Below are 26,345 nucleotides of genomic sequence, written 5' to 3' on the forward strand. Positions count from 1 at the left end.
TGCCCCATTTTGGCCAATAGCGAGGATGTGTCGCTGTATGGGTTAATGTGTGTGTGTGTCACGTGATATTAAACGCTCCCAGGTCTCAGGCTGGTCCATTTTTCAGCAGAAGGGTCCACGTGGCCACGCCTATTGCATAGCATCTTTCGATTGGCTGCCGTCTGCCCTCCCCAACAGATGCCGATTGGCTGCAGTTGGGGAGGAAGTTGCATGGTCCCGGGGTGCGTTCGGGGTACGGGTCTCTATCCGTACAACTTTTGTGATCCCCGCTACCCACCCCCCCACACTCTGAACGCATGCGCCACTCGGGAGATACCCAGACACTGCCTCCAGGAAGCTGCTTCAGGCCGTTACTATGGTGACCAGGATACGCGCTCCCTGGCAACCAGCATCCTCTGGATCCCCGGGTAATGGAGGAGCCTGAGCAAGTTACCGGGCTAACGGAGAGTCAGCTGGCTGGGAGTGAGGGCAAGGTAAGAGGGGCATGTGCATGGGAGAAGGGACCCAAGGGTTATGGGCTGGGAGAGGCGACAGGGTGAGGGGGCTTCTGAAATGGAGAGGGGGCACAAAGGTAATGAGCTGGGAGAGACGACAGATTGAGGGGGTATGATAATGGGGGCGATGGGGGCAAACTAAGAGGGTATCTGGTCAGGAAAAGGTCAGTGGGGCGGGGAGCGGGTCGAGGGTCCTGGAATTCTCTATAGAGGGGTAAATAAGGATAAATGCCATGCTGGGATGAATAGTTCAGCTTTTTATGATTATCATTATTATTTATTTTTATTATTTTGTCAAGCATATAAATGAAGACGGCTCTGGTGATACGGGCCGGGACACGATAGAGGATCCGCTGAGCCCTGGACCCGAGCGGCCCCCAAACCCCTGGGGCTCAGACTGGAGCTTTTTGGTAAGTCCCCACGTCTCTTTCCACCGTCCGAATCATTAAAATGGTGTAAAAACCCCAAAAGGAAGCGGTGGCGTCGGCTCTTCGCGTGGTTTCGAAATAAGCTGCCGTTCCACTTGGGCAGACCATGCCTTGCTGTCTCCCGGAAGTTCTGACATTTTATTCTTTCCTCTGAAGGTTTCATTACGTAAAATCAACTCAGAAACCTTTACGAAGCTTAGTTCGGTTTCTGTGGCAACAGCCTATCAGTGACTAATTTTTCTGTCACATGACATTTAAGCGTTCCCTGAAAAATGATAAATGACGCAACGTTTCACATTTCACAGGAAGTGGAACAGCAGCTTAAACACAGTCCTGTTTTAATTAATCAATCTATTGGAATGAATTAAAAACAGAGCAGAAAAATAAATCAGTCTGGGCCGATATTTTGGGGATGACTTAAAGTTTGGAACCCTATGGCAGGGCAACTAACACAAGGCTCGCCGAAGGAAAACGTTTTGGTTTCCAAATTCCAGCCGAGATACGCAGTCGTGTTACAGTCCACCTCGTGGCATTACTTAAAGGGACCGCAGGGTCCTCAAGAAACTTTGTGAGTACCTGTGGTACTAAAAATGAAATCAGGAGAAGCTGCAGCTTCATATTGTGTACGCTGCGGTCTGGCGTTTCTCATTGAAGTCAGTGCTGCAGCTGACAGTAAATGTAAATATATCAGTATATATCAGTAAATATATCACGTGGCAGGAGAACTGTTTTCTTGGGGGGGCAGCTAATGCTTTTGGGGGCCTAACAAAAAAATAAAGGGACCCCTCATCTATCATATATGTTAAATATACGATGGCTGGAGTTTCCCTTTAACAGGAGACAGGCTCCATGGGAAGTGGAGAGATTCCCTCTTTAGAGAGCGTCTCTGATATAAGCGCTTCTGTGGGGTGTTTTCTTACTCTGGGCAGGGTTGGCTTTAGACAAACGCAGACATTCACTGTAGCCCTGGAATATGTATGGATGCTGCCTCACAGATGGACCCGGGGACTGAGACGACCAAGTAAAGCCCTGAGAGAGGAGGTCATCTGCTTGGACCAATCGTGCCCTTTGTACATGCGCCTCCATAAACGCCAGGACTCAGCAAAGGAAGACGCAGACCCACCACCAGTCCGGATAATCAGAAAATCAGGGCAGGCAGCGTTCCTATAGGGTCAGTGGACCAGCCAAAGGTCAGGGCAGGCAGAGAAACAATCAGAGTCAGTGATCAAGCCAAGGTCAAAGCCAGGTAGCCAAATAGGAATAAAAAGCTCCCAAAGTTCAGGTTCCCCACACGGGCGAGGAAGAGCAACCCACATCAGATTATATAGTGAAACGCATTGCAAGCAACCATGCGCAGAACAATGCACCAGGACGTGTGTTCTTGGTGCCTGGGGCAGGATTGAAGGTCCTGCATCTGGAGACAGATATGGGTGCGGGGGCATTGCTGCTGGGTGGCTCTAATGCACCCCTCACCCTGTGGCTCCCGGTGCAGTTGCAGCCCTACATGTATTAGATGCAAGGACGGTACCGGGCGATGACCCACCGGGGGACCTAGTTACCCCAGGTAAGTCCCTGACGCAGGACCGACTCTCCACCTGTCTGCAGGGAGGAAGCAGCCGCACCTGGACAGGTGAGAGTCGGCTGCAAGTGGAGAGAGCTGTGAAGGTGACAGGGCCCTCTTACCGCCGGGGGCCAGTTCCTGCCTGTACTGTATTGTTCCTGAACACAAGTTGCATCATGTGTGTGTTTTTATCTTCTGTCACGCGAGCTCGCTGTACCCCTCTGCGCTCGCCGCTCGGCTTTAGTGAGCGCGTCCCGTTACAATGTTTTACGAGCAGTCAGATGGCGGGACGTTGAATTAGATTTAAAGAAATATATGAACTGTTCACAGAGAACGGTGACTGTCAGGCAGGCGGCGCAGGCACGGGGGTTATCTTTCCTATAAAATATTTAAAAAAACATCCACCCCTCAGCATGTTCTCGGAAGACAGATCTAATTGCGCCTGAAACGTGAGCTCCCGTGTCTCGCGCGATCACCCACGATCCCTTAACAGGCGCTTACATTTTTAATGCATCCAATTGTTGGAAATTGGCGACGTTAATTAAAAAATAACAAACATTCCCCTGGCGCTACCTGCGCAATTAGCACCTTTAGACGACGGGGCTAAATGATCAGCCGTTACACCGGCCAGGATTCCTGTTTAATGGAAGAAAGGAGGCGCCGGAGCCCAACGAGGACCTTTGCCGAGTCCTCTGTTTAGAGCTCCATACAGTAACTGATCACAATATGAAGTAGCTTATAGATTAACCCCTTTGCAACCAGATGGACGTAACAGTATGTCCTTAAAAGGGGCCACGTCTGACTACTCGCGGGTGACCGGAGGGGTCAGAGCGGGTCAGGGCTGTGTACGTCATGCTCTCTATTGTATTTAACCTGCTGAGTGTAACATGAGAGACGTGTTTGTGTTTTCAAACCCTTTACTTGCTCTTCTGGTTTTTAAATAAAGTTTAATTAAGCTGAAGGTTCGGCAGCCGTCCATATGGGCCACCTCCGGGCCGCGTTCCTCCGCGCCGTGTTCCTCCGGTGAGATGCTCTGTATAATGTATAGATAAATCAGTGAGGTGCCCTTTCTTTTAACTTGAGAGCTTTTGATTGTGAAAATGTTTGGATATATTACATAGGAACTATTCACTGAGGAGGTGGTAGATATGTGGAACAGCCTCCCAGCAGAAGTGGTAGAGGCTAATACAGTGAGGGCATTAAGCATGCATGGCATAGACATACGGCTCCTGAATCTAAGACGAGACCAACGACTGATTAAGGTTTGAGTCTTTACAGCAGGAGAAACGGGCGACTAGACGGGGGCCGGATGGGGCCGATCTATGTATTCATCAACATGAACCCAACAGCTCTCCGGGACTCGCAGATTCAGCTATTATGTCTAAAGTCTGCAATGAGATGTTTTTGTATTTCTCCCATTAAAACTAATAGGGAGTTGGGGTTTTTGAGTCCTGCACCAGTCAGAAGCATCATTGCTTAGAAAGACAAAAGCTAAACAGGGACCCCCAGGGTTCCGCCGCGGTGACATTAAACGCAGAGGACTCTTTGGGTCAGAACCGCCAACTATACAGCTCCGAAATCCAAGTTCGTTTTTCTGGAACAATTCTAGAAGCCGTTATAACAGTTCCAAAAGTTCTCTCCACGATCCGCTTAATAGAAAGTTCTGTGATTTTAGTCTGGAGTTTTTCCTGTTTATCCAGAGAAAATATCTAATAAAGAGAAAACAAATTAAAAAACAGGAGGCTAGAGGGGGGGGGGGCAGAAATGGGACGTTTATTATTCTTCCTTCTTTAGCCGTTGGGTTTTAAAATAACCGTAATTAGAGCAGCGATCATTCTATAATTAACAAAAAATGCTAGTTTCATAGACCTCCCACGGTTCTAACGCCCCAGTTCCTGCGTTTCTGCGCAGAGCTCCCCCTCTTCTTTGTTGAAGTGGTATGTTCCAGGTGAGCTGCTCTGCCTGCCTTAAGACGGACTCATCCAGCGAGCTGCCAGGTAGGGCGAGTGACAGCGTGTCGCCTGCACGGAGCGCTAAACTCTTACCGGGGCTGATCCGTCCTCCTCGGGTGCAGGTAAGATGCCTGTGCGGCCGCTACTCGGAGTGGGCAGACCTCAACAGGCTCCTGTTTAAACTGCCATATGCCGTTCGGGATGAACGCTTTTGGGCACAGCTGGGGGATTGGGCTCATTTCATACACGCAGCATGAAATTGTTGTGAAATATTTTAAAGTAACAGCGCAAACCTTTGGGAAATCCGCTCACCGGGCACAGGCTGCCAAAGCCCCGCATTCTCCCCGGCTGGGAGAGGGTTAATCCGGCACCGAGGCGTTTATCGTACAGAATTCTGACAGCCATCACTCTTAAGAGACATCTCGCAGCGTGTGATCCCCATACACATTATTTATATGAGAGACAGCGGTATGATAGAGCCCGCTGCCGCATACACAGTCCCTCCACAAACTCAGTATACAGCTGCCTGCTGCCGAAACCTAGAACCTGCCGGCCCCATCCGGCCCCCGTCTAGTCGCTCGTTTCTCCTGCTGTAAAGACGCAAACCTTAATCAGTCGTTGGTCTCGTCTTAGTTTCAGGAGCCGTATGCCTATCCCATGCATGTTTTAATTCCCTCTACCCTCTACCACTTCTGCTGGGAGACTGTTCCACTTATCTACCACCCATCTCAGTCTCTGATCCTCTAGTGTTAGATTCCAGTCTCTTGTTGTAACTTTTCTCCTCCTTTGGAATAAACTTCCCTCCTGTCCTTCATTAAACCCCTTTTTGTATTTAAACGTCTCTCCCCCGCCCCCCCTCTCTCTCTTTCTCGTCTCTCCTCCGTCTCCTTCTCTCTATTCCACCTCCTCTCTCTCTTCTCTCCTTTGAGCTTCTTCTCTATACAGCTGCCTGCTGCGTACATTGTCCCTTTAGAACCTCGATATGCAGGGACTGCCGTGTATACATTTCGGGGTAAAGTGACGCCAGTGTACGCGGCTCCTAACATTCTGCGCCCGCTCGCCACTTGCCACCTCTATCTCCTTACCGGCCAATTCCGAGAATAGCTAGAGCCCAACAACCCTCTTAACCCCCATGGCTGGGGCATCTCAGCAGCCGTGGCCCCTTCGGCAGGGGTTTGGGGCGGCTATAGGCAATCTGATTGGTTAAAAAAATCAGGGTAACATTATATCCCCCGAGGTTTTTTATGTGATTATCAGAGGAAAAATAAAGCATTTATTTCCTTGTTATAGTTATAGTGCGATTAATGCTTCTTCCAACTGGAACAGCAGCTTTAATGATGCTCAGATGCGCCTTTCTCCATCGATCATATAGCGTTGGCCCCTCTATGAAACCAGGGGGTCCCGCTGGATGCCTGCCAGGGGTTAATGATTTCTCATTAATATGTAATATGTGACATCACACGTCACCGAATAACATGTTCGGAATCAACCTGAAAACACGCGGTGTGAGGGCCACACGAGTCCCCAGGCGTATTCTGGCACTCGGAGAGGAGGGGGGACATCTTCAGTCTTTTAGGACCGTAGAACCCTGCGATCCTCTCACACCCAGCAAACATTCTGACCTCCTAGAAAAGAGGGGCATCGGGGGAGGAGAGAGGGGCATCGGGGGAGGAGAGAGGGGCATCGGGGGAGGAGAGAGGGGCATCAGGGAAGAAAGAGGGGCATCAGGGAAGAAAGAGGGGCATTGGGGAGACCAGAGAGAAAATGGTCACAAGACAGCAGTGTCTATCCCTGGTGGTCTAGTGGTTAGGATTCGGCGCTCTCACCGCCGCGGCCCGGGTTCGATTCCCGGTCAGGGAAGAGGATTTTTATTTTTTATTTTATCATTATCAGCGAAACTCATAATAATCTGCATTTTGTAATAAAAATCATACGTTAGATTACATTGAATTAATGAAACGCTTGTTAGAAGAAGGATTGTTAAAGGGGCCGTTTATGGTGGCTGCTGTTTCTATTGGAGAGTCCCAGGGAGAGAGACAGGTCAGAAGAGCGTAACATGCCAGTCCCTGGTGGTCTAGTGGTTAGGATTCGGCGCTCTCACCGCCGCGGCCCGGGTTCGATTCCCGGTCAGGGAACGCAAGCTTTTTTGTTTTCACGTCATCAACAAAACTCATAATAATTTGCATTTTGTAATGAAAAAAACATTGTATGAAAATTGTACTTTAGATTACGTTAAATTAATCGAACTGATGATAAAACAAAGATTGTTGACGAGATTAGTTCTATAAAATTTATTCTGCAAGACGGGTGTCCCCAAAATGCCAGCGTCGGTTGGTGAGTCAGGGTGCTAGGGTTGAGCAGCCATTGGCTGAGGATGATGGGGTTGTTCCCTCCTTCCGTGGCAGATCACGCACGTGCCGGTGATATACACCCCCCGTCTTCCCAATAAAGGATATTTTGGGTAACCTTTTCGTGGCTCAGACCACAGAGCAGGAACATTCGTTTTGCGCGTTTGTTGCGGGTCCAGAAAAACTTGCTTGTCTCACAAGGCGTTGCCGTCATTAATAAGCATTCCCCTGGACTGACACAAACTAATTATTACGGGGATAAGGAAAAGCATCCCTGAGATGAGACTCCCAGTTCCCAAACCCAATACATACACAGAACAGAGAGATGTAAATACATAAAGGGATTTCACGAAGGACAGGAGGGATGTTTAAGCGGAACAGCCTCCCAGCAGAGGTGGTAGAGGGTAATACAGCGAGGGGATTAAACATGCGTGGGATAGACATACGGCTCCTGAATCTAAGACGAGACCGACGACTGATTAAGGTTTGAGTCTTTACAGCAGGAGAAACGGGCGACTTGAGGAGGCCGGATGGGGCCGATCTACCAGCACATTCAAATTCTATGTAAATTCATTAAAATTAGCTACAATTTGTGCTGAACCCCAAACAACATACCAACCAGGTGTCCCTGCGTGGCGCGGCCAGTCCTTGGATAAAGCCTAATAGCCATGCCTATCCTCTTTAAGATATAATTTTAGAGCATACCTGCCAAGTGTCCCTGTTTAGTGTGGTCAGTCTCCCATTGAGCCCCAAATCTCTGTGTCGCTCTTTGCTCCCCTGTTGGGTTGTAGCGTGGGGTATAAAGAGCCTCCCATAACACGTATGATATGGAAAGACCCGGTTTCATAGATCACGTGACTTTGCCGTGTTATTTAAATGTTTCTGCTGGGGATCAGATGAGGTTCAGTAAAGGCTTCTCGCTGCCAACTTCCTGAACTTTACTCGGGCAAGTCACAGCAGATGCAACGGCGCAGACTGATAACATCCGGAGCGCGCTGGCATCGCTCACTCCCAAAACACTCAGCGCCTGGAGCGACCTGACCGGCAGTGTGCCCGGCGCTCACCGCACACATCCTGACACATCAGTACGTCGCGTAGTGAAGGGACACCGGGATCATCTGATGGGGTCAGCGTAACATAGTATCAATACAGATAATAGAATCGTGCAGCAGATCGGCCCCCATCCGGCCCCCGTCTAGTTGCCCGTTTCTCCTGCTGTAAAGACTCAAACCTTAATCAGTCGTTGGTCTCGTCTTAGATTCAGGAGCCGTATGTCTATCCCATGCATGTTTAATACCCTCACTGTATTACCCTCTACCACCTCTGCTGGGAGGCTGTTCCCCCGTCTACCACCGTAAAAATCTGTTACGGGTTTTGTGCATAAAAATTGTCGTGATGCAAAGCTTGAAAATCCAGTTGGTTGCTATGGTAATAAGAGCACTGATCATTAGATTCACTGTTTATGGGTAACCCTGCAGCATTCGTTCCATCGTTAGCGGTCGGAATGGTAATTTTAGAAAACCGATCAGAAGCGATTAATACCGACGATCTCCACAACACGCTCAATGCAAACCTATCCAACCGTTACCGAAAGCTGTCGGTATACTCGGGACTCTACATGCTTTGCTCTTCGTGTAATTAGGAAAGACCCAGCAAACGTGCTGATTACAGGGCTGTGGGGCTGGGTGACCGGGGGTTAAACGTGGTTCCCATTGCTTCGGCCGGTCTCCTTGCTGAGTTGTGGCTGTATAAGTTAAGCACGCGTGGTTACATTAGGTATATTTAGGTTGCGTGTAGATTGTAAGCTCACAGGTCCCTCTTCTCCCTCTTGTACCGGTATGACGTGGAGGAGCCGCCACCCAGAGTCCGACAGGGAAGTTCCTTAAAAACAAAGAAGGCTTTTATTTAGCCCAAAACAAAAATACCTTGCATCAGCGTACATCAAACATCACGCTCCTATCGCGAAGCACACCCTCCCCTCCTAAAGGGTTTTAAAGATCTTTAAAGGGGCCCTGACACCCCCATTTAAGAAGAAAAAAATTAACCCTTAAAATGCACCATCACTCTCATGGAGCAATCGGGCAGCAGGGAAGGCATCCTCTGACACTGACTCTCAGGAGCGCACGCTACGTTTTAACACAAAATGTGTATATATACGTCCTCACAGACCATTCTTTGTAGGATGTATAAAAGTTTGGGATCACTTAGAGATGTCCTTGTTTTTGAAAGAAAAGCAGATTTTGTTAAAATAACATGAAATGGATCAGAAATCCAGCGCAGACGGGGTTAATGTTGTAAATGACTATTGTAGCTGGAAACGGATGATTTTTAATGGAATCTCTTCATAGGCATACAGAGGCCCTTTATCACTCCCATCACTCCTGTGTTCCAATGGCCCTTTATCACTCCCATCACTCCTGTGTTCCAATGGCCCTTTATCACTCCCATCACTCCTGTGTCCCAATGGCCCTTTATCACTCCCATCACTCCTGTGTTCCAATGGCCCTTTATCACTCCCATCACTCCTGTGTTTCAATGGCCCTTTATCACTCCCATCACTCCTGGGTTCCAATGGCCCTTTATCACTCCCATCACTCCTGTGTTCCAATGGCCCTTTATCACTCCCATCACTCCTGTAATCCAATGGCCTTTTATCACTCCCATCACTCCTGTGTTCCAATGGCCCTTTATCACTCCCATCACTCCTGTGTTCCAATGGCCCTTTATCACTCCCATCACTCCCGTAATCCAATGGCCTTTTATCACCCCCATCACTCCTGTACTCCAATGGCCCTTTATCACTCCCATCACTCCCGTAATCCAATGGCCTTTTATCACTCCCATCACTCCTGTGTTCCAATGGCCTTTTATCACTCCCATCACTCCTGTACTCCAATGGCCCTTTATCACTCCCATCACTCCTGTGTTTCAATGGCCCTTTATCACTCCCATCACTCCTGTGTTTCAATGGCCCTTTATCACTCCCATCACTCCTGTGTTCCAATGGCCCTTTATCACTCCCATCACTCCTGTGTTTCAATGGCCCTTTATCACTCCCATCACTCCTGTGTTCCAATGGCCCTTTATCACTCCCATCACTCCTGTGTTTCAATGGCCCTTTATCACTCCCATCATTCCTGTGTTCCAATGGCCCTTTATCACTCCCATCACTCCTGTGTTCCAATGGCCCTTTATCACTCCCATCACTCCTGTGTTCCATTGGCCCTTTATCACTCCCATCACTCCCGTAATCCAATGGCCCTTTATCACTCCCATCACTCCTGTGTTCCAATGGCACATTGTGTTCGCTGATCATGCGATAATGTTACAATTGGAAATGTCTCTTCCATTTGGCCCGATAGACTTGGGTCATGGGCTCTCTCAGTTGCCCCAGTAGAGACAGATCATAGGTGTTCCGTTTGACCCAGCTGAGGAGGCGTCCCTGGGAGGTAATGGGAATGTACAGAGTCGCGTATTTTGATTAGAATATTATCCTGTTTTTTTACGTAATCCGTGAAGGGAACCCGAGGCGTCCCGGCGTTGATCCCGTCATGTTACTCATCACTCAGTACGCTGTGCGTGTAAATGACTCAAAACACGTTTATATTTTCATGCTACGTTCGCATCCCGGTGACTTGGGGCGACAGGTATTTTGTTTTTGGACTCCGTGTTGTTCACCGCAGTCTCGTATAAATGTTGGCTACAAGCGAGAGAAAAGCAGGTGATTATTTCAACCGGAGAATGGAGACTACTGAGAGACTGCCGGATTCCACGAGCCTCCGGCCCACCGGATAGCGCCCCGGCCACACGCGACATGAAGCTCCACAGGAGGGCCGGCAGCCGGTGCGGGCGTATGGATTTCAGGGTGAGAGGTTGGGGTGATGAGGCTGCGAGGAGCGATGTTTGGGGTTCCGTGGTGGAGACGTTGGGTTCTATACGCTGGATTTCTGGCGCTCCGCTCGTTTTGGGGCTGGCGCCGTTTGTCCTGTCTGTGTTTTCGGGTGGGTTTGTGGTAAACTGGAGCTTTCTGGGGCCGTAACTGTATGAAACGGGTCTGCTGAGCGGCGCTCGCATCACTCGGGCGAAGGCTTCTCAGGTTACTGGGCGTAATGGGAGGCTTTGTTTTCTACTTTCTTGAGAAGGGTAGACCCTGCGGATTGTAGTCCCCGAGGATTGTAGTCTCCGAGGATTGTAGTCCCTGAGGATTGTAGTCCAACATTAGCCGGAGAGAGTCCTGATTCAGATTCCGCAGAGCTATCCGTGTCTGGAAATGTATTTGTGGCATCGATGTGATTATATGAGATATTTGGCGTGTGCTTGGCGTGTGCTTGGCGTGTGGTTATTACTATTATGTATTTCTGTCGCGCTTCTTGTTACGGGTTTGATTTCTGGGGCAGTAATTCTAAGAAAACCTTCACATACAGAAACCAGTCTGTTCTATAAAAGAAAATCGCACCAGAAAACTGGTTTGGGATATTTTTAACAATATAAACCTCCAGAATGTTCTTTCTATCTATCCGTTATCTATCTATCTATCTATCGATCTATCTATCTATCTATCTGTGTCTGTTTATCTATCTATCTATCTATCTATCTATCTATCTATCTATCCGTTATCTATCTATCTATCTATCTATCTATCTATCTATCTATCTATTATCTATCTATCTATCTATCTATCTATCTATCTATCTATCTATCTATCTATCTATCCGTTATCTATCTATCTGTCTATCTATCTATCTATCTATCTATCTATCTATCTATCTGTCTGTCTGTCTATTTATCTATCTATCTATCTATCTATCTATCTATCTATCTATCTATCTATCTATCTATCTATCTATCTATCTATCTATCTATCTATCCGTCTATCTATCTATCTATCTATCTATCTATCTATCTATCTATCTATCTATCTATCTATCTATCTGTCTATCTATCTATCTATCTATCTATCTATCTATCTATCTATCTATCTATCTATCCGTTATCTATCTATCTGTCTATCTATCTATCTATCTGTCTGTCTGTCTATTTATCTATCTATCTATCTATCTATCTATCTATCTATCTATCTATCTATCTATCTATCTATCTATCTATCTATCTATCTATCTATCTATCTATCTATCCGTCTATCTATCTATCTATCTATCTATCTATCTATCTATCTATCTATCTATCTATCTATCTATCTGTCTATCTATCTATCTATCTATCTATCTATCTATCTATCTATCTATCTATCTATCTATCTGTGTCTGTTTATCTATCTGTCTATCTATCTATCTGTGTGTTAACCCTATAGTGCCCAGAGGCTTGCATTAACACCGCGGTTGCTGGTTGAGCTTTGGTTTCCGTTCCCTCGACCTCTTTGGCCGCAGTAATTTGCCCCGGTATCTCCTGAGCTATGGTGATAAAACCACTTTTCAGTCTTTGCACCAGGAATCTGTTTTTGATCATAACCCCCGCAGTGCAGTCACTGAGCCGGAGGCTCCCGTCGGTGCCGGCAGACAGGGTCGCGCCGGTCCATTTGGGCTCATTTTTTTTTGCTTTTTCCTACATATTCTGAATTTTCTGAAACATTGGGTGAAAAACTGCATATTTTTTACAATTCTCCCATTAGATAAACAAACCCTGCTTCTTCACCCAAAACCTGCCCCCCCCCCCATTTACTAGAATCTCTCCCGCGCTGAACGTCACCCTTTCAGACTCTTAAGAAGTTTGACGTTATGGGGCGTTATTTGGGGAGCGCTGTAACCTCCTGATGAGTTTTGGGATATATCCTCCCCTGTTGTGTAACGGACAGTCACATGACCCGCAATGTAATGTAAGGATATTAAACATTACCCAGAGGGTGGTAGATGCATGGAACAGCCTCCCAGTAGAAGTGAGGGGATTTACTGCAATGAGGGAATTTAAGCATGCATGGGATAGGCGAATGGCTGAAAAGACGAGACCAACGACTGATTAAGGTTTGCGTCTTTACAGCAGGAGAAACGGGCGACTAGACGGGGGCCGGATGGGGCCGGCGGGTTCTAGGTTTCGGCAGCAGGCAGCTGTATACTGAGTTTGTGGAGGGACTGTGTATGCGGCAGCGGGCTCTATCATACTGCTGTCTCTCATATAAATAATGTGTATGGAGATCACACGCTGCGAGATGTCTCTTAAGAGTGATGGCTGTCAGAATTCTGTACGATAAACGCCTCGGTGCCGGATTAACCCTCTCCCAGCCGGGTAGAATGCGGGGCTTTGGCTTTCTATGTTTCTTTACAAGAGGCTGAAACGTTGTCTTTTTCTCGGGGTGGAATAACGCAGGATGGATCCGATTCACCGGCTTCTTTAAGTACACCCGTTTTTTCCCCCTGGCCACGGACGGTACGGCTCGCTACACGATCTCTCTAGAGACTGTCACGAGAAGACAGCTTTGTAAATCTGTGATTTTATTCTTTTCTCTGAAGTCTCAATCGCGTAACAAATGCAACCCCCCCAAAAAAAACCTAAGCCAATCAGTGCCTGCTTTTATGTCACATGGTATTAATACATTCCCTTAAAAAATCTAACAAAAATAGTTATTCGGGGGAACGGTTTGGGTATTTTTAATTATAAGAGTTCCATTCAGCAAAGCCGGTGAAACGGCACATTTAACCCATTGCCTGCCAGGGCAGTTTACATTTCTATGCCCCATTGTTGGGTTGTATGATGTAATAGATGTGGACGGGGTCGCTTTATTTGGGCAGGCAGGGGCGTCCGGTGCGCTGGGATACGTTTTGTGTAAATACCGAATTATGTTAATGGAGATTTTTTTTATTTATTTATTTTTGGTTTGTTTTCAGTCGTTTTGTTCCCATCAGTCTGGTGAAGTAGAGGGTTTAAGAAGAGGGGGGCTGGTCCAGGGACTGGGATGTAATGGCAGTGGTGAATAGGCCTGTGCTAGCCAACGGACCACCCGAAGATAGTCCCACGCTCAGGAGAGCCTCTCTGGAGCCGCCCAGGGGGGCCGATGAGGAACAGAAAGCAAATGTAAGTAATATACCGGCGTGACTACCCAGCGCCTCCCCGCCGGCCACCGGCCACGTCCACCGGCCCCCGGACTACCAGAGCTGTGATGGAGACTCATAACCATGAGCATTAATAAGCCATCTATGATAAAATGGGCGTGGTCTCAAGGAGAGGCAGAATAGGCTGTATTTAATGTAAGTGGGTGGAGCTGCCTCTAGCCCCTCCCCAAGCCCATGGGTTCCCTGAAAAGCAGCGCTTTATGTGTTTAGTCGGCCTTATGAAGAGTCCGGCTGTGTAGAGCCGCATCCCCAGGCAAACGGCACGGGGGCATGAGAGGGTTAAAAGAAGATAGCCCAGTATAGAGGGTTATTATACCCCGGGGCATTTAATCGTTTCAGAAGGTGGGGGATGTGGAGGTTCTTTGCAGAGACGACCTTTTATATTAATGAGACGCAAACTGCTTGATAATGAACGGGAATCCTGTCACCGGGTTCCGGAATTCTGTAATTCTGTCATCGGGTTCTGTAATTCTGTCACCGAGTCCCGGAATTCTGTCACCGGGTTCCGGAATTCTGTAATTCTGTCACCGAGTCCCGGAATTCTGTCACCGGGTTCCGGAATTCTGTTACCGGGTTCCGGAATTCTGTGTGTCTGTAGAGCGGGGTTTTCTGGCCCTCGGTGCTGAGGTTGGGGTTTTTGGGTTTAAATCTCTGCGCATGTTGACGGCTCAGTAGCTGGACCAATCGGCATTCACATCAGCACCGCCTGTCTGCCCGTCGTTTCACAGCCAGTCCTGCTACTTATTAACAGAAGCATTTCCAGCGCTACTACAGAGAGCGCATAGAAAGGGTTAAGCTGACTTGCTTATTTTAAACGTATTGTATAGTTTCTTAGCGCGGATTCTCGCCCCTCCAGGCGGGTGACGGAGAGGCTTCAGGTACCTGCTAGGGTCGCCCCGTTTCGCTTTCTCTCAGTCTGTCTCTCAGCCCTCCTGGTGTCTGAATGCCACTCTCCCCCCTCTCTATCATACGGTGACCATCTTCTGGCCCTCCTCGTGTTCCCGGCCGCCCCACCGCTCTCTCTTCTTCCCCACGAGAGGGTATTTGGTGTCTGCGGGCCCTTAACGTCCGGTACCGGGGCAAAGATAGAGGGAGACGGGATTTGGGGTTTTTTTTTTTTTGTTCACTGACACGGATCACAGAAAACAGTTTCTGCCCCAAAATATAAAGTTTTCAGGCAGCTGCATATCAGCCGTTTGTATGATTCTGAGCCCCGATCTACTAAACCCCCCGACTCCTTATCATACTGCCTGTGGGGAACAATAGAATGGCTCAGTCTTAATCACCCAGTCTGACTCTCTGACTAATTAGCGTATATGGAGGAACGGACTTTATTAATCAGTCGCTGGACTCGTCTTAGATTCAGACGTATGTCTATCCCATGCATGTTTAATACCCTCACTGTATGACCCTCTGCCACCTCTGCTGGGACGCTGCTCCACTTATCTACCACCCCCTCAGTAACAAAAAACTTCCATACATTCCATCTCAGCCTCTCTTTTTTTTCTGCCAGTAGAGCTCTCATCATACCATTTACTGAAAATTGACAGAAAGGAATTAGTGAGGATATAATAGCCCCGCCGTGTCCTGCATTGTATGTTATAATTAATTATTGTATATATATATAGTGCCATCAGATTCTGTAGCGCTGTACAATGGGTAGACAGGACATAACAATTAGTATATAATGTAACAAGATGACTTACAGATACAACAGGTGGGGGGGCCTGGTCACAGGAGCTTACACTTATTTGATGCTCTCTGTATGGGCAGGTTTATTAGGCCGTAACAGAGTGGATGAAGTCAACGATTTTTTTAAAAGAGTAAAGCAGAGTCCCGTCTGCCGCCTCTCGGGCTCGTTATAAATGTGCTGCTGAAAGGGTTAATAGCCCAGATCAGGAGCAGAGGGGCAATAAGACTAATCCCAGGTGTGTAAAAATCCCTCTCTCCCCCCCTGATGCCCCTCTCTCCTCCCTGATACCCCTCCCTCCCCTGATGTCCCCCTCTCTCCCCCCGATACCCCTCCCTCCCCTGATGCCCCTCTCTCTCTTCCCCCGATGCCCCTCTCTCCTCCCCTGATCCCCCTCTCTCCTCCCCTGATCCCCCTCTCTCCCCCCTGATACGCCCCTCTCCCCCCTGATACCCCTCTCTCCCCCCTGATACCCCTCCCTCCCCTGATGCCCCTCTCTCTCCTCCCCGGATGCCCCTCTCTCCCCCCTGATGCCCCTCTCTCCCCCCTGATGCCCCTCTCTCCTCCCCTGATGCCCCTCTTTTCTAGGAGGTGAGAATGTTTGCTGGGTATGAGGGGATCGCAGGGTTCTACAGCCCTAAAAGCCCCGATAATGTGTATAGAAACAGCAGGAAACGGCTTTATAAATGAAAAGGGGTAAATAAACCCCATTAATCTTATTATAAATGCCCCGCTCAGTTACACGTTAAATGTCTGGGCAAAGCCCCCCCAGACAAACTTAGGACCCAGGCTGTCAGTAAAGGAAGCTCTTGTGTTAGGTAGAGATCGGTATCGGGGGGTATCGCACGGTGCGGGCGCCGCGGGAAAGGTTATTAATATTTAACACGTTTTACACGTTATTTATCCTCGCCCCCCAATCCCCGCAGGCGATCGATGTGACCTGACGAGAGCCTCGCACCCCCCCCAAACCCACGTGAGCGGCGGCCGGCACGTGTCTGACGGGATGCCAGGATGTGCATTATTTAGCGAGCGCGCCCCACTGCTTCCTGGCCCGGGGGATGTTCCGCTCATGCGGTGTTTTATAACCCCGTGTTCTGCTAATGCCCCTAGTGCAGTTACCGTGACTTCCAGCCCTGGTTTCCATTCCGCGTTTAACCCTTTCCCTGCAAGAGAAACAGACAATTGGGAGAAAACTCGGAGAGGTCAATCCGAGAGAAACGCGTCTCGGGGGTTAATAAGACAAGATATATGAATTCATCGAAACTATCGCAAACATTCTAATGTGCCGACTCGCTTATAACGGCCCTTACTGAAACCATGACTTGTCAGGAGGCAAAGATATTCTGAATGAAGTCACCTGTATTCAAGCAGGGATTCCAGCTGTGATGTAGCAGGGAGAGAAGCGTGAATTCTCAGATATCATTAAATCAGAGGAGAATATGAAGGAGTGTGATTCCGAGAATCTGCCCATTTACCCCAAGACCTGGAGACTGGAGTAAAACCCTGAGAATCTGCCCATCCCCCCCACCGCGACACACTGTGATGGGGCAAAAGCCTAAAGACAAATCTGATTATATATCACAGATGGGAATCGGTTATACATCCCACCACCTGCAGGGGGCAGCACTGGTCGATATCGTGAAATTACTCCCCCCAGGGGGCTTTGGGTTAGTAGGGAGGGGTAATTAGTTACTCACTTTCCACCCCTTCAAAGGCTATCTAGATCCAGCCGCGTCCCCGTGTGAGACTAACTTTGCCCCGTACCATGCTTAGAATCCCCTCCTGACTCCTATGAGGGGCAGGAGATAAGTAGCCCCTGGCAGCCAGCTCTGCAATTATGCTGGTATGGCAACCTGAGTCTGAGCGCAGTTTGCTGTAAACGCGATCTGTGAGATGAGAACATTTCGCTCGTCCTGGAAATGATGGATCCTTATCAGAAAAACGGACTTATCTTATTTACTTTAATCACGGCTGATAATAGTGATTTATATTCTATACGCTCTGTGTTATAAGCTGACAGACACACGAGACGCCCGTGACCTTAACACGCGACCTCAACACGCCCAACACGGCAAGTCAACAAATTCTGCTGCCACGGACACAAAATTTAAAGGGACGCGTCTCGCCAACCAAGAATGCATATTAGAGGAGCTCGTCATCCTTCTCAAAAGGAACCATTCAATAAAATCACCGACCTTCCGAAGAAGCTGCAGCCCTGGAGCTGCAGAGCAACACTCCTTCCGTGGTCCGGTTTTCTCACCAGAGATTGGTTGCCAATCGGTTGCCGGAAAGCGAATGGGAGCGTTTTCTGCACATGCTCACGGCAGTAGACCCTTGTAACCCTTTCAGAGCCAGTGCTGGTGATGAGTGCACTACGTAGGCCGTGTGTTTGTCCCTATAGCTAGAGGGCAGGTGTGATGGGTATGGCTGATAGGATCCAGACATTGGCAGGCAAAGGGTTACTCGCGATGCCTGCGCGCCTCTGTCCAGGAGCGTAGTAACTGTTAGGGTTAAACTGTTACGTGATTGTGATATATGTGCCAGAGTGTGTATTGGAAAGAAGGCACAGACAAGTTGTTTGGGGGCAGTGATGGCACAGAGCGGCTGTTGGGGGGGCTGAGAGCAATTTTTGCACCAGAGCCCTGTGGTTTCTAGTTACCCCCCTGCGGACATTTAAAGGGACCCCCGGCTATCACTTACATTATAACTCACGCGATGGCCGGAGGGCCCCTCTAGAGCCCGTGTGTCGCCTTACAAACCCCACCCCATATTACCCTCTATAACTATATGTATATACCGTACATAGGAACACGGCGCAGATACATTATATGTTATACGTTATACATGGTATCTCCTGCCCTCTCTGTATTACCCTCTATAACTATGTGTATATACCGTACATAGGAACACGGCGCAGATACATTATATGTTATACATGGTATCTCCTGCCCTCTCTGTATTACCCTCTATAACTATATGTATATACCGTATATAGGAACACAGCGCAGATACATTATATGTTATACGTTATACATGGTATCTCCTGCCCTCTCTGTATTACCCTCTACCACCTCTGCTGGGAGGCTGCTCCAGTAAGCTTTTTCCACCTCGATATTATTACTGCTGACACCCACATAATGAGGCTTCTTGGATGGCAGAGCGGATGCTGTCGGGCCGGGTTATGTCCCACTTCCCGGCGAGATCTGCTTCAAGTCGCCTTCAGGATGTATAATTTATTCCTAAAGTGCAAAACAGGTAACGCGATATATCCGGCCGGACAGGGTGTCGCGCGGCACGTGAGTAACGAGCATCACGTTTCTGCAAAAGCCACGGCCGGAAATAGAAAAACTTAAAAAATACTTCTAAATACCCGCATGTATATTTACATGTATGTGTGTATACAGTGTGTATATATATACAGGAACGCGTGTGTTATGTGTATACAAATACATTGTACAGCGCTGCGGAGTATGATGGCGCTATATACCGGTATAACAATAAATAATAATAATACATTGTACAGCGCTGCGGAATATGATGGCGCTATATATAACAAATAATAATAATACATTGTACAGCGCTACGGAGTATGATGGCGATATATATAACAATAAATAATAATACATTGTACAGGGCTGCGGAATATGATGGCGCTATATATAACAATAAATAATAATACATTGTACAGGGCTGCGGAATATGATGGCGCTATATATAACAATAAATAATAATACATTGTACAGCGCTGCGGAATATGATGGCGCTATATATAACAATAAATAATAATACATTGTACAGGGCTGCGGAATATGATGGCGCTATATATAACAATAAATAATAATACATTGTACAGGGCTGCGGAATATGATGGCGCTATATATAACAATAAATAATAATACATTGTACAGCGCTGCGGAATATGATGGCGCTATATATAACAATAAATAATAATACATTGTACAGCGCTGCGGAATATGATGGCGCTATATATAACAATAAATAATAATACATTGTACAGCGCTGCGGAATATGATGGCGCTATATATATAACAATAAATAATAAATACCAAATTAGAGAGGAGGCTGGAGACGCATCCTTCGGATCCCAGCAGACGCCCGGATCTAGGGACTTCGATTCAATGAGCCGTCTTAATGTTAACGTGTTTTTAACATACGTGAAGAATGCGGGGTTAGCGGGTCAGTGACCTGCTTAAACTCAGGTGAGCTCTTTTTATATCAAAACTGCGAGTGCTAAGATAAGGCTACGTGGAGATCAGTTGAAATAACCTCACCTTATTTAAAGGGGTGCAGGGTGCCCGTAGCTGGCGACCTGGGCTCAGAGTTAAATGATGGCAATCTATGGGTTAAATAAAGCAATGGCTATAATATATATATATATAATATCTGTTTCTGTAGTGTAAAGAGCCTCCCCGCTGTATATTACGGCCGCTTGCCGCCTAATTTAGGTTTGTGTGCTTCTGTGGACCACCACTCCCATCATCCTTAGCCAGAACAACAAAGGGGGTGCACCAAAGGTGCAAATAGGGTCAGCGTTCTTGCGGACGTGTCATATTGTGTGCTGTCGCTTACCTTGATGGCGTGTGCGATCTACATATATGTGCAGCTACATTGAAGGGTTAAATGGATGCTTTAAGTCAGATTTCCAAGACGGAAAAAGTAGGTGTAGAAAGGTGCAGACAGATCGTAATTCTCTGAACGCACCATTACACGGTGACACAAATACCCAGCACACGCTATCCAAAGACGTTTTAACCCCCTGGTAGCCAGGATTTATTAAATCAGCGTTTTGTTTTTAGCCCTTCATATGGTTAACATAGTTTCTTAACAATTCAGTGAAAGAAACCGATTTATGCCGGAATCCTAACTGTCTTCATTAGTGATGCGCCTTTCCCATATATATATATATACACCCTACCGGTCAAACGTTTGGGGTCAGATAGAATTTTCTATGATTTTGAAAGAAAAGCACTATTAAAATAACATGAAATGGATCAGAAATCCAGCGCAGACGGGGTTAATGTTGTAAATGACTATTGTCGCTGGAAACAGCTGATTTTTAATGGAATCTATTCATAGACGCACAGAGGCCTTTATCACTCCCATCACTCCTGTGCTCCAATGGCCCTTTATCACTCCCATCACTCCTGTGCTCCAATGGCCCTTTATCACTCCCATCACTCCTGTGTTCCAATGGCCCTTTATCACTCCCATCACTCCTGTGTTCCAATGGCCCTTTATCACTCCCATCACTCCTGTGCTCCAATGGCCCTTTATCACTCCCATCACTCCTGTGTCCCAATGGCCCTTTATCACTCCCATCACTCCTGTGTTCCAATGGCCCTTTATCACTCCCATCACTCCTGTGCTCCAATGGCCCTTTATCACTCCCATCACTCCTGTGCTCCAATGGCCCTTTATCACTCCCATCACTCCTGTGTTCCAATGGCCCTTTATCACTCCCATCACTCCTGTGTTCCAATGGCCCTTTATCACTCCCATCACTCCTGTGCTCCAATGGCCCTTTATCACTCCCATCACTCCTGCGTCCCAATGGCCCTTTATCACTCCCATCACTCCTGTGTTCCAATGGCCCTTTATCACTCCCATCACTCCTGTGCTCCAATGGCCCTTTATCACTCCCATCACTCCTGTGCTCCAATGGCCCTTTATCACTCCCATCACTCCTGTGTCCCAATGGCCCTTTATCACTCCCATCACTCCTGTGTCCCAATGGCCCTTTATCACTCCCATCACTCCTGTGCTCCAATGGCCCTTTATCACTCCCATCACTCCTGTGTCCAAATGGCCCTTTATCACTCCCATCACTCCTATGTTCTAATGGCCCGTTATCACTCCCATCACTCCTGTGTCCCAATGGCCCTTTATCACTCCCATCACTCCTATGTTATAATGGCCCATTATCACTCCCATCACTCCTGTGTTCCAATGGCCCTTTATCACTCCCATCACTCCTGCGTTCCAATGGCCCGTTATCACTCCCATCACTCCTGTGTCCCAATGGCCCTTTATCACTCCCATCACTCCTATGTTCTAATGGCCCTTTATCACTCCCATCACTCCTGTGCTCCAATGGCCCTTTATCACTCCCATCACTCCTGTGTCCCAATGGCCCTTTATCACTCCCATCACTCCTGTGTCCCAATGGCCCTTTATCACTCCCATCACTCCTGTGCTCCAATGGCCCTTTATCACTCCCATCACTCCTGTGTCCAAATGGCCCTTTATCACTCCCATCACTCCTATGTTCTAATGGCCCGTTATCACTCCCATCACTCCTGTGTCCCAATGGCCCTTTATCACTCCCATCACTCCTATGTTATAATGGCCCTTTATCACTCCCATCACTCCTGTGTTCCAATGGCCCTTTATCACTCCCATCACTCCTGCGTTCCAATGGCCCGTTATCACTCCCATCACTCCTGTGTCCCAATGGCCCTTTATCACTCCCATCACTCCTATGTTCTAATGGCCCTTTATCACTCCCATCACTCCTGTGCTCCAATGGCCCTTTATCACTCCCATCACTCCTGTGTCCCAATGGCCCTTTATCACTCCCATCACTCCTGTGTCCCAATGGCCCTTTATCACTCCCATCACTCCTGTGCTCCAATGGCCCTTTATCACTCCCATCACTCCTGTGTCCAAATGGCCCTTTATCACTCCCATCACTCCTATGTTCTAATGGCCCGTTATCACTCCCATCACTCCTGTGTCCCAATGGCCCTTTATCACTCCCATCACTCCTATGTTATAATGGCCCTTTATCACTCCCATCACTCCTGTGTTCCAATGGCCCTTTATCACTCCCATCACTCCTGCGTTCCAATGGCCCGTTATCACTCCCATCACTCCTGTGTCCCAATGGCCCTTTATCACTCCCATCACTCCTATGTTCTAATGGCCCTTTATCACTCCCATCACTCCTGTGCTCCAATGGCCCTTTATCACTCCCATCACTCCTGTGTCCCAATGGCCCTTTATCACTCCCATCACTCCTGTGTCCCAATGGCCCTTTATCACTCCCATCACTCCTGTGCTCCAATGGCCCTTTATCACTCCCATCACTCCTGTGTCCAAATGGCCCTTTATCACTCCCATCACTCCTATGTTCTAATGGCCCGTTATCACTCCCATCACTCCTGTGTCCCAATGGCCCTTTATCACTCCCATCACTCCTATGTTATAATGGCCCTTTATCACTCCCATCACTCCTGTGTTCCAATGGCCCTTTATCACTCCCATCACTCCTGCGTTCCAATGGCCCGTTATCACTCCCATCACTCCTGTGTCCCAATGGCCCTTTATCACGCCCATCACTCCTATGTTCTAATGGCACGTTGTGTTCGCTGATCTAAGTTTAAGTTTAAAAGGCTAATTGATGGTTAGAGATCCTTTTACAATTATGTTACAGCCAGAAATATCCTTGTTTTCCATAAAAACAGCCGAGTGACTCCAAACTCTTGGACATACATTTTAAGGGGGAAGTCCCATGGAAATAAATATATTCTTCTTTGAGTCTAACCCCCCCCAGCGCTGTATACAGTAATATAACCCCCAGCGCTGTATACAGTAATATAACCCCCAGCACTGTATACAGTAATATAACCCCCCAGCACTGTATACAGTAATATAACCCCCAGCACTGTATACAGTAATATAACCCCCAGCGCTGTATACAGTAATATAACCCCCAGCGCTGTATACAGTAATATAACCCCCAGCGCTGTATACAGTAATATAACCCCCAGCGCTGTATACAGTAATATAACCCCCCAGCGCTGTATACAGTAATATAACCCCCAGCGCTGTATACAGTAATATAACTCCCAGCGCTGTATACAGTAATATAACCCCCAGCGCTGTATACAGTAATATAACTCCCAGCGCTGTATACAGTAATATAACCCCCAGCGCTGTATACAGTAATATAACCCCCAGCGCTGTATACAGTAATATAACCCCCCAGCGCTGTATACAGTAATATAACCCCCAGCGCTGTATACAGTAATATAACCCCCAGCGCTGTATACAGTAATATAACCCCCCAGCGCTGTATACAGTAATATAACCCCCCAGCGCTGTATACAGTAATATAACCCCCAGCGCTGTATACAGTACCCCAGCAGGTACGTGCAGTATTGTGTTTGTCCAGCAGGTGGCAGTGCTCGCTGTATTGTTGTTTGATGCTCATAGAGTGGTTGTAATGAATAGAAGGCAGAACCCTTGTAGTGGCACCGAGTGGTTTATTTATCCATCCAGCACTGACCTCTACACCGCTAACACTCTGCTGAGTGCCGTTATGATGTCATATGCAGACACTCGGCCTCATAAGATCACGTGGCACGGATACCGTGTGCTGTGGAGGCTCTGATCCCCCAAACTTACACCAACTCTCTGTGCTACGGAGATGCCCCCACTGGGGTATAGAACCCTCCAATGGTTACTCTCCACAGCGCACCACTGGGGCATCTGAAAAGCGAACTCGGAGGCAATTATTAACCATTTAATATCCCTTCACGGAGATTCTATTACATCGACTCACTAATGGTGTCAAATAACTCTAATAACCGTCATTACGGAAACCATGATTGGTCAGGAGGTAAAGATATTCTGAATGAAGTCACCTGTATTCAAGCAGGGGTCCAGCTGTGATATAGCAGGGAGAAAAGCACCAACTGTGAAGCTCAGATATCATTAAATCAGAGTAGGATATGATGGTGTCAGCGCCAGACTGTGTGACCCGGAGAATCTGCCCATTTACCCCTGAGACCCTGAGACTGGGGTAAATACCCTAACTATCTGCTGATTCACCCGAGACTGGGGTGAAACCCTGAGACTCGTGACAGCTGGTTGCTACATATGGAACGAACGCTCCACAGGTTTAAATGCCACAGTCTTAAGGTTAACGGGTTTTTTTGGGCCTCTCCAGCTGCTGTAGTTTGTCTCGGGGTTCAGCGATGGCTGCTGGCGGATAACGGGTGTTTATGTCGCATTTCTTTATGGGAATATAACGCACACCATTTAGAAGTCGTTATCCGGGCGCTCGGGGTCAATCCTTCTCAGGGTTTATCTCGCCGGCCAATAGTTGTGCGGAAATTACTAAATTATTCTTTTTTTTGCATTCCTGTACGTTTTCTCCTAGATTGTAAGCTCTTTGGTCAAGTCCCTCCTCCTCACCTTTTTGTTTCTGTCCAAATCGTTATGTGATACGCTACTTATGTCCTGTTTACTCATCATACAGCGCTGTGGACTATGACGGCGCTATATAAATCATTAAATAATAATAAATGCAGCCACAATCACATGTACGACTTGGTCTTAAAGCGTCAGTTTATCGGCGAATCAGGGGCAGGAAAGAGATCCTATAGATACCGATGGAAACGCTGGGGGGGGGACTCCTGCGTGCCACTACCGGAGCTGATTGGAGGAGAGTTTGTCACATGGCCGACCACATCCCCTGCAGGGAAAATAGCTGGGGGGGGGATCTCTAAATGGGGGCACCATGAGCATTTAAAGGGACCACACAGCTATCATATGCGTTAAAGGGTGTATAATGGCTGGAGTGCCCCTTTAACAAAGATCTTATTGTGGGGTCTGGAGTGCAGGCGACCTTTAGGGGGCAGCTATTCAAGGAATGCGGGGGGGGCGGGGGGGCTCGCAGACCCAGGGCACACGTCTTGCAGTCTAAGTATTTACTCCTTTTAGCCGTCTTGGCAGGGGCTTTAAATGTAGTCCCGTTAGCCAAGAGCCACCAACCGGCATGGAAGATGGAGACGATCGCACCTCTAACTGCGCAGGACACGTACGCTTTGTTCCAGACGCCGCAGTCTGACCCCGTTTACCCCCCCCTTTTAAATAATACGGGTGACCCGGAGAGCACTGAAGGGGTTAAACTTCCAGTAAGCCAACGTGTATCTGTAAATCCCGCCGAAGGTCCTGTAACCCCTTCTGCTTCTCCTCCAGGTCTCCAGCTCCACGTACAAGCAGAGGAGCGAGGAGTTCCGCAGGCTGTTCAAGGAGCTGCCAGACTTTGAGAAGCTGATCGTAGGTAAGAGGCTCCCGAATCTGAGACGAGACCAACCACTGATCTTTACAGCAGGAGAAACGGGCGACGAGACGGGGGCCGGATGGGGCCAATCTGCCGGCGGGTTCTGTGTCTATGCAGCACTATGGCAACAGCCAATAGGAAGCCCAGTCTACTGCTTTCAGAATGATAGAAAAACTCCCCGAATTTATGTCTGTTGAGGGAGAAGAACAGAATTCCCACAATTTCTAAATCCTTTGGGAAGCCTCTTCACCCGCAAACCAGGACATGCGCGGTGACACGGGGGTCTTCTCTATATCAGCCCCCCGGCATGAGAGGTGAAATGCAGGTATCAGCGGGGACTCGGACCCCCTTTAAATGACACTTTCACTATTGCGTATTTATTAACCCATTAAATGAGTTATAAACATTTATATTTTGGTGTCTCACCCCCTATAGCGCTCCTCTGCCTTCTCTGCTGGGTGTTCCTTCTGTAGCCTCATTGCCCCGCTGTTCAGACCCCGAGGGCACTTTCTGCCCCTTACAGGGGGAACAAGTTATTTGCGTCGGCATTCATTCCGTGCAGAGGTCGGCCCAAAATACCCCGGATCCTGCAACGTATGTGAATGACGCCTTCCCAATATAAATGTGTGGAAATTCCCTACAAACAAAATAAATAGTTAAATAAACCGGGGGGGGGAGTCTTTCTCTCTGAAAAAGAGACCTCTGAGGTTCCAAAAGC

At 47.9% G+C, this 26,345-nt stretch overlaps 1 protein-coding gene and 2 non-coding genes across 3 annotated transcripts in view; all 3 read left to right on the forward strand.

Annotated features, from left to right (window-relative positions):
- Positions 1 to 304: 304 nt before the first annotated feature.
- The window catches only part of GRAMD1C (GRAM domain containing 1C), a 44,494-nt gene continuing 18,453 nt past the window's right edge, over positions 305 to 26,345 (forward strand). Inside the window, exons 1-3 of the mRNA XM_053455306.1 lie at positions 305 to 473; positions 794 to 904; positions 25,543 to 25,627. Coding sequence (XP_053311281.1) covers positions 411 to 473; positions 794 to 904; positions 25,543 to 25,627 — 259 coding nt within the window. The 5' untranslated portion in view covers positions 305 to 410. The remainder of the gene's footprint in view (positions 474 to 793; positions 905 to 25,542; positions 25,628 to 26,345) is intronic.
- TRNAE-CUC (transfer RNA glutamic acid (anticodon CUC)) lies at positions 6,224 to 6,295 on the forward strand. Its single transcript has one exon. It is a non-coding gene; the product is annotated as a tRNA-Glu (tRNA).
- TRNAE-CUC (transfer RNA glutamic acid (anticodon CUC)) lies at positions 6,499 to 6,570 on the forward strand. Its single transcript has one exon. It is a non-coding gene; the product is annotated as a tRNA-Glu (tRNA).

The sequence above is a fragment of the Spea bombifrons genome, chromosome 2, assembly GCF_027358695.1.
Source record: "Spea bombifrons isolate aSpeBom1 chromosome 2, aSpeBom1.2.pri, whole genome shotgun sequence".
NCBI classification, from domain to species: Eukaryota; Metazoa; Chordata; class Amphibia; order Anura; family Pelobatidae; genus Spea; species Spea bombifrons.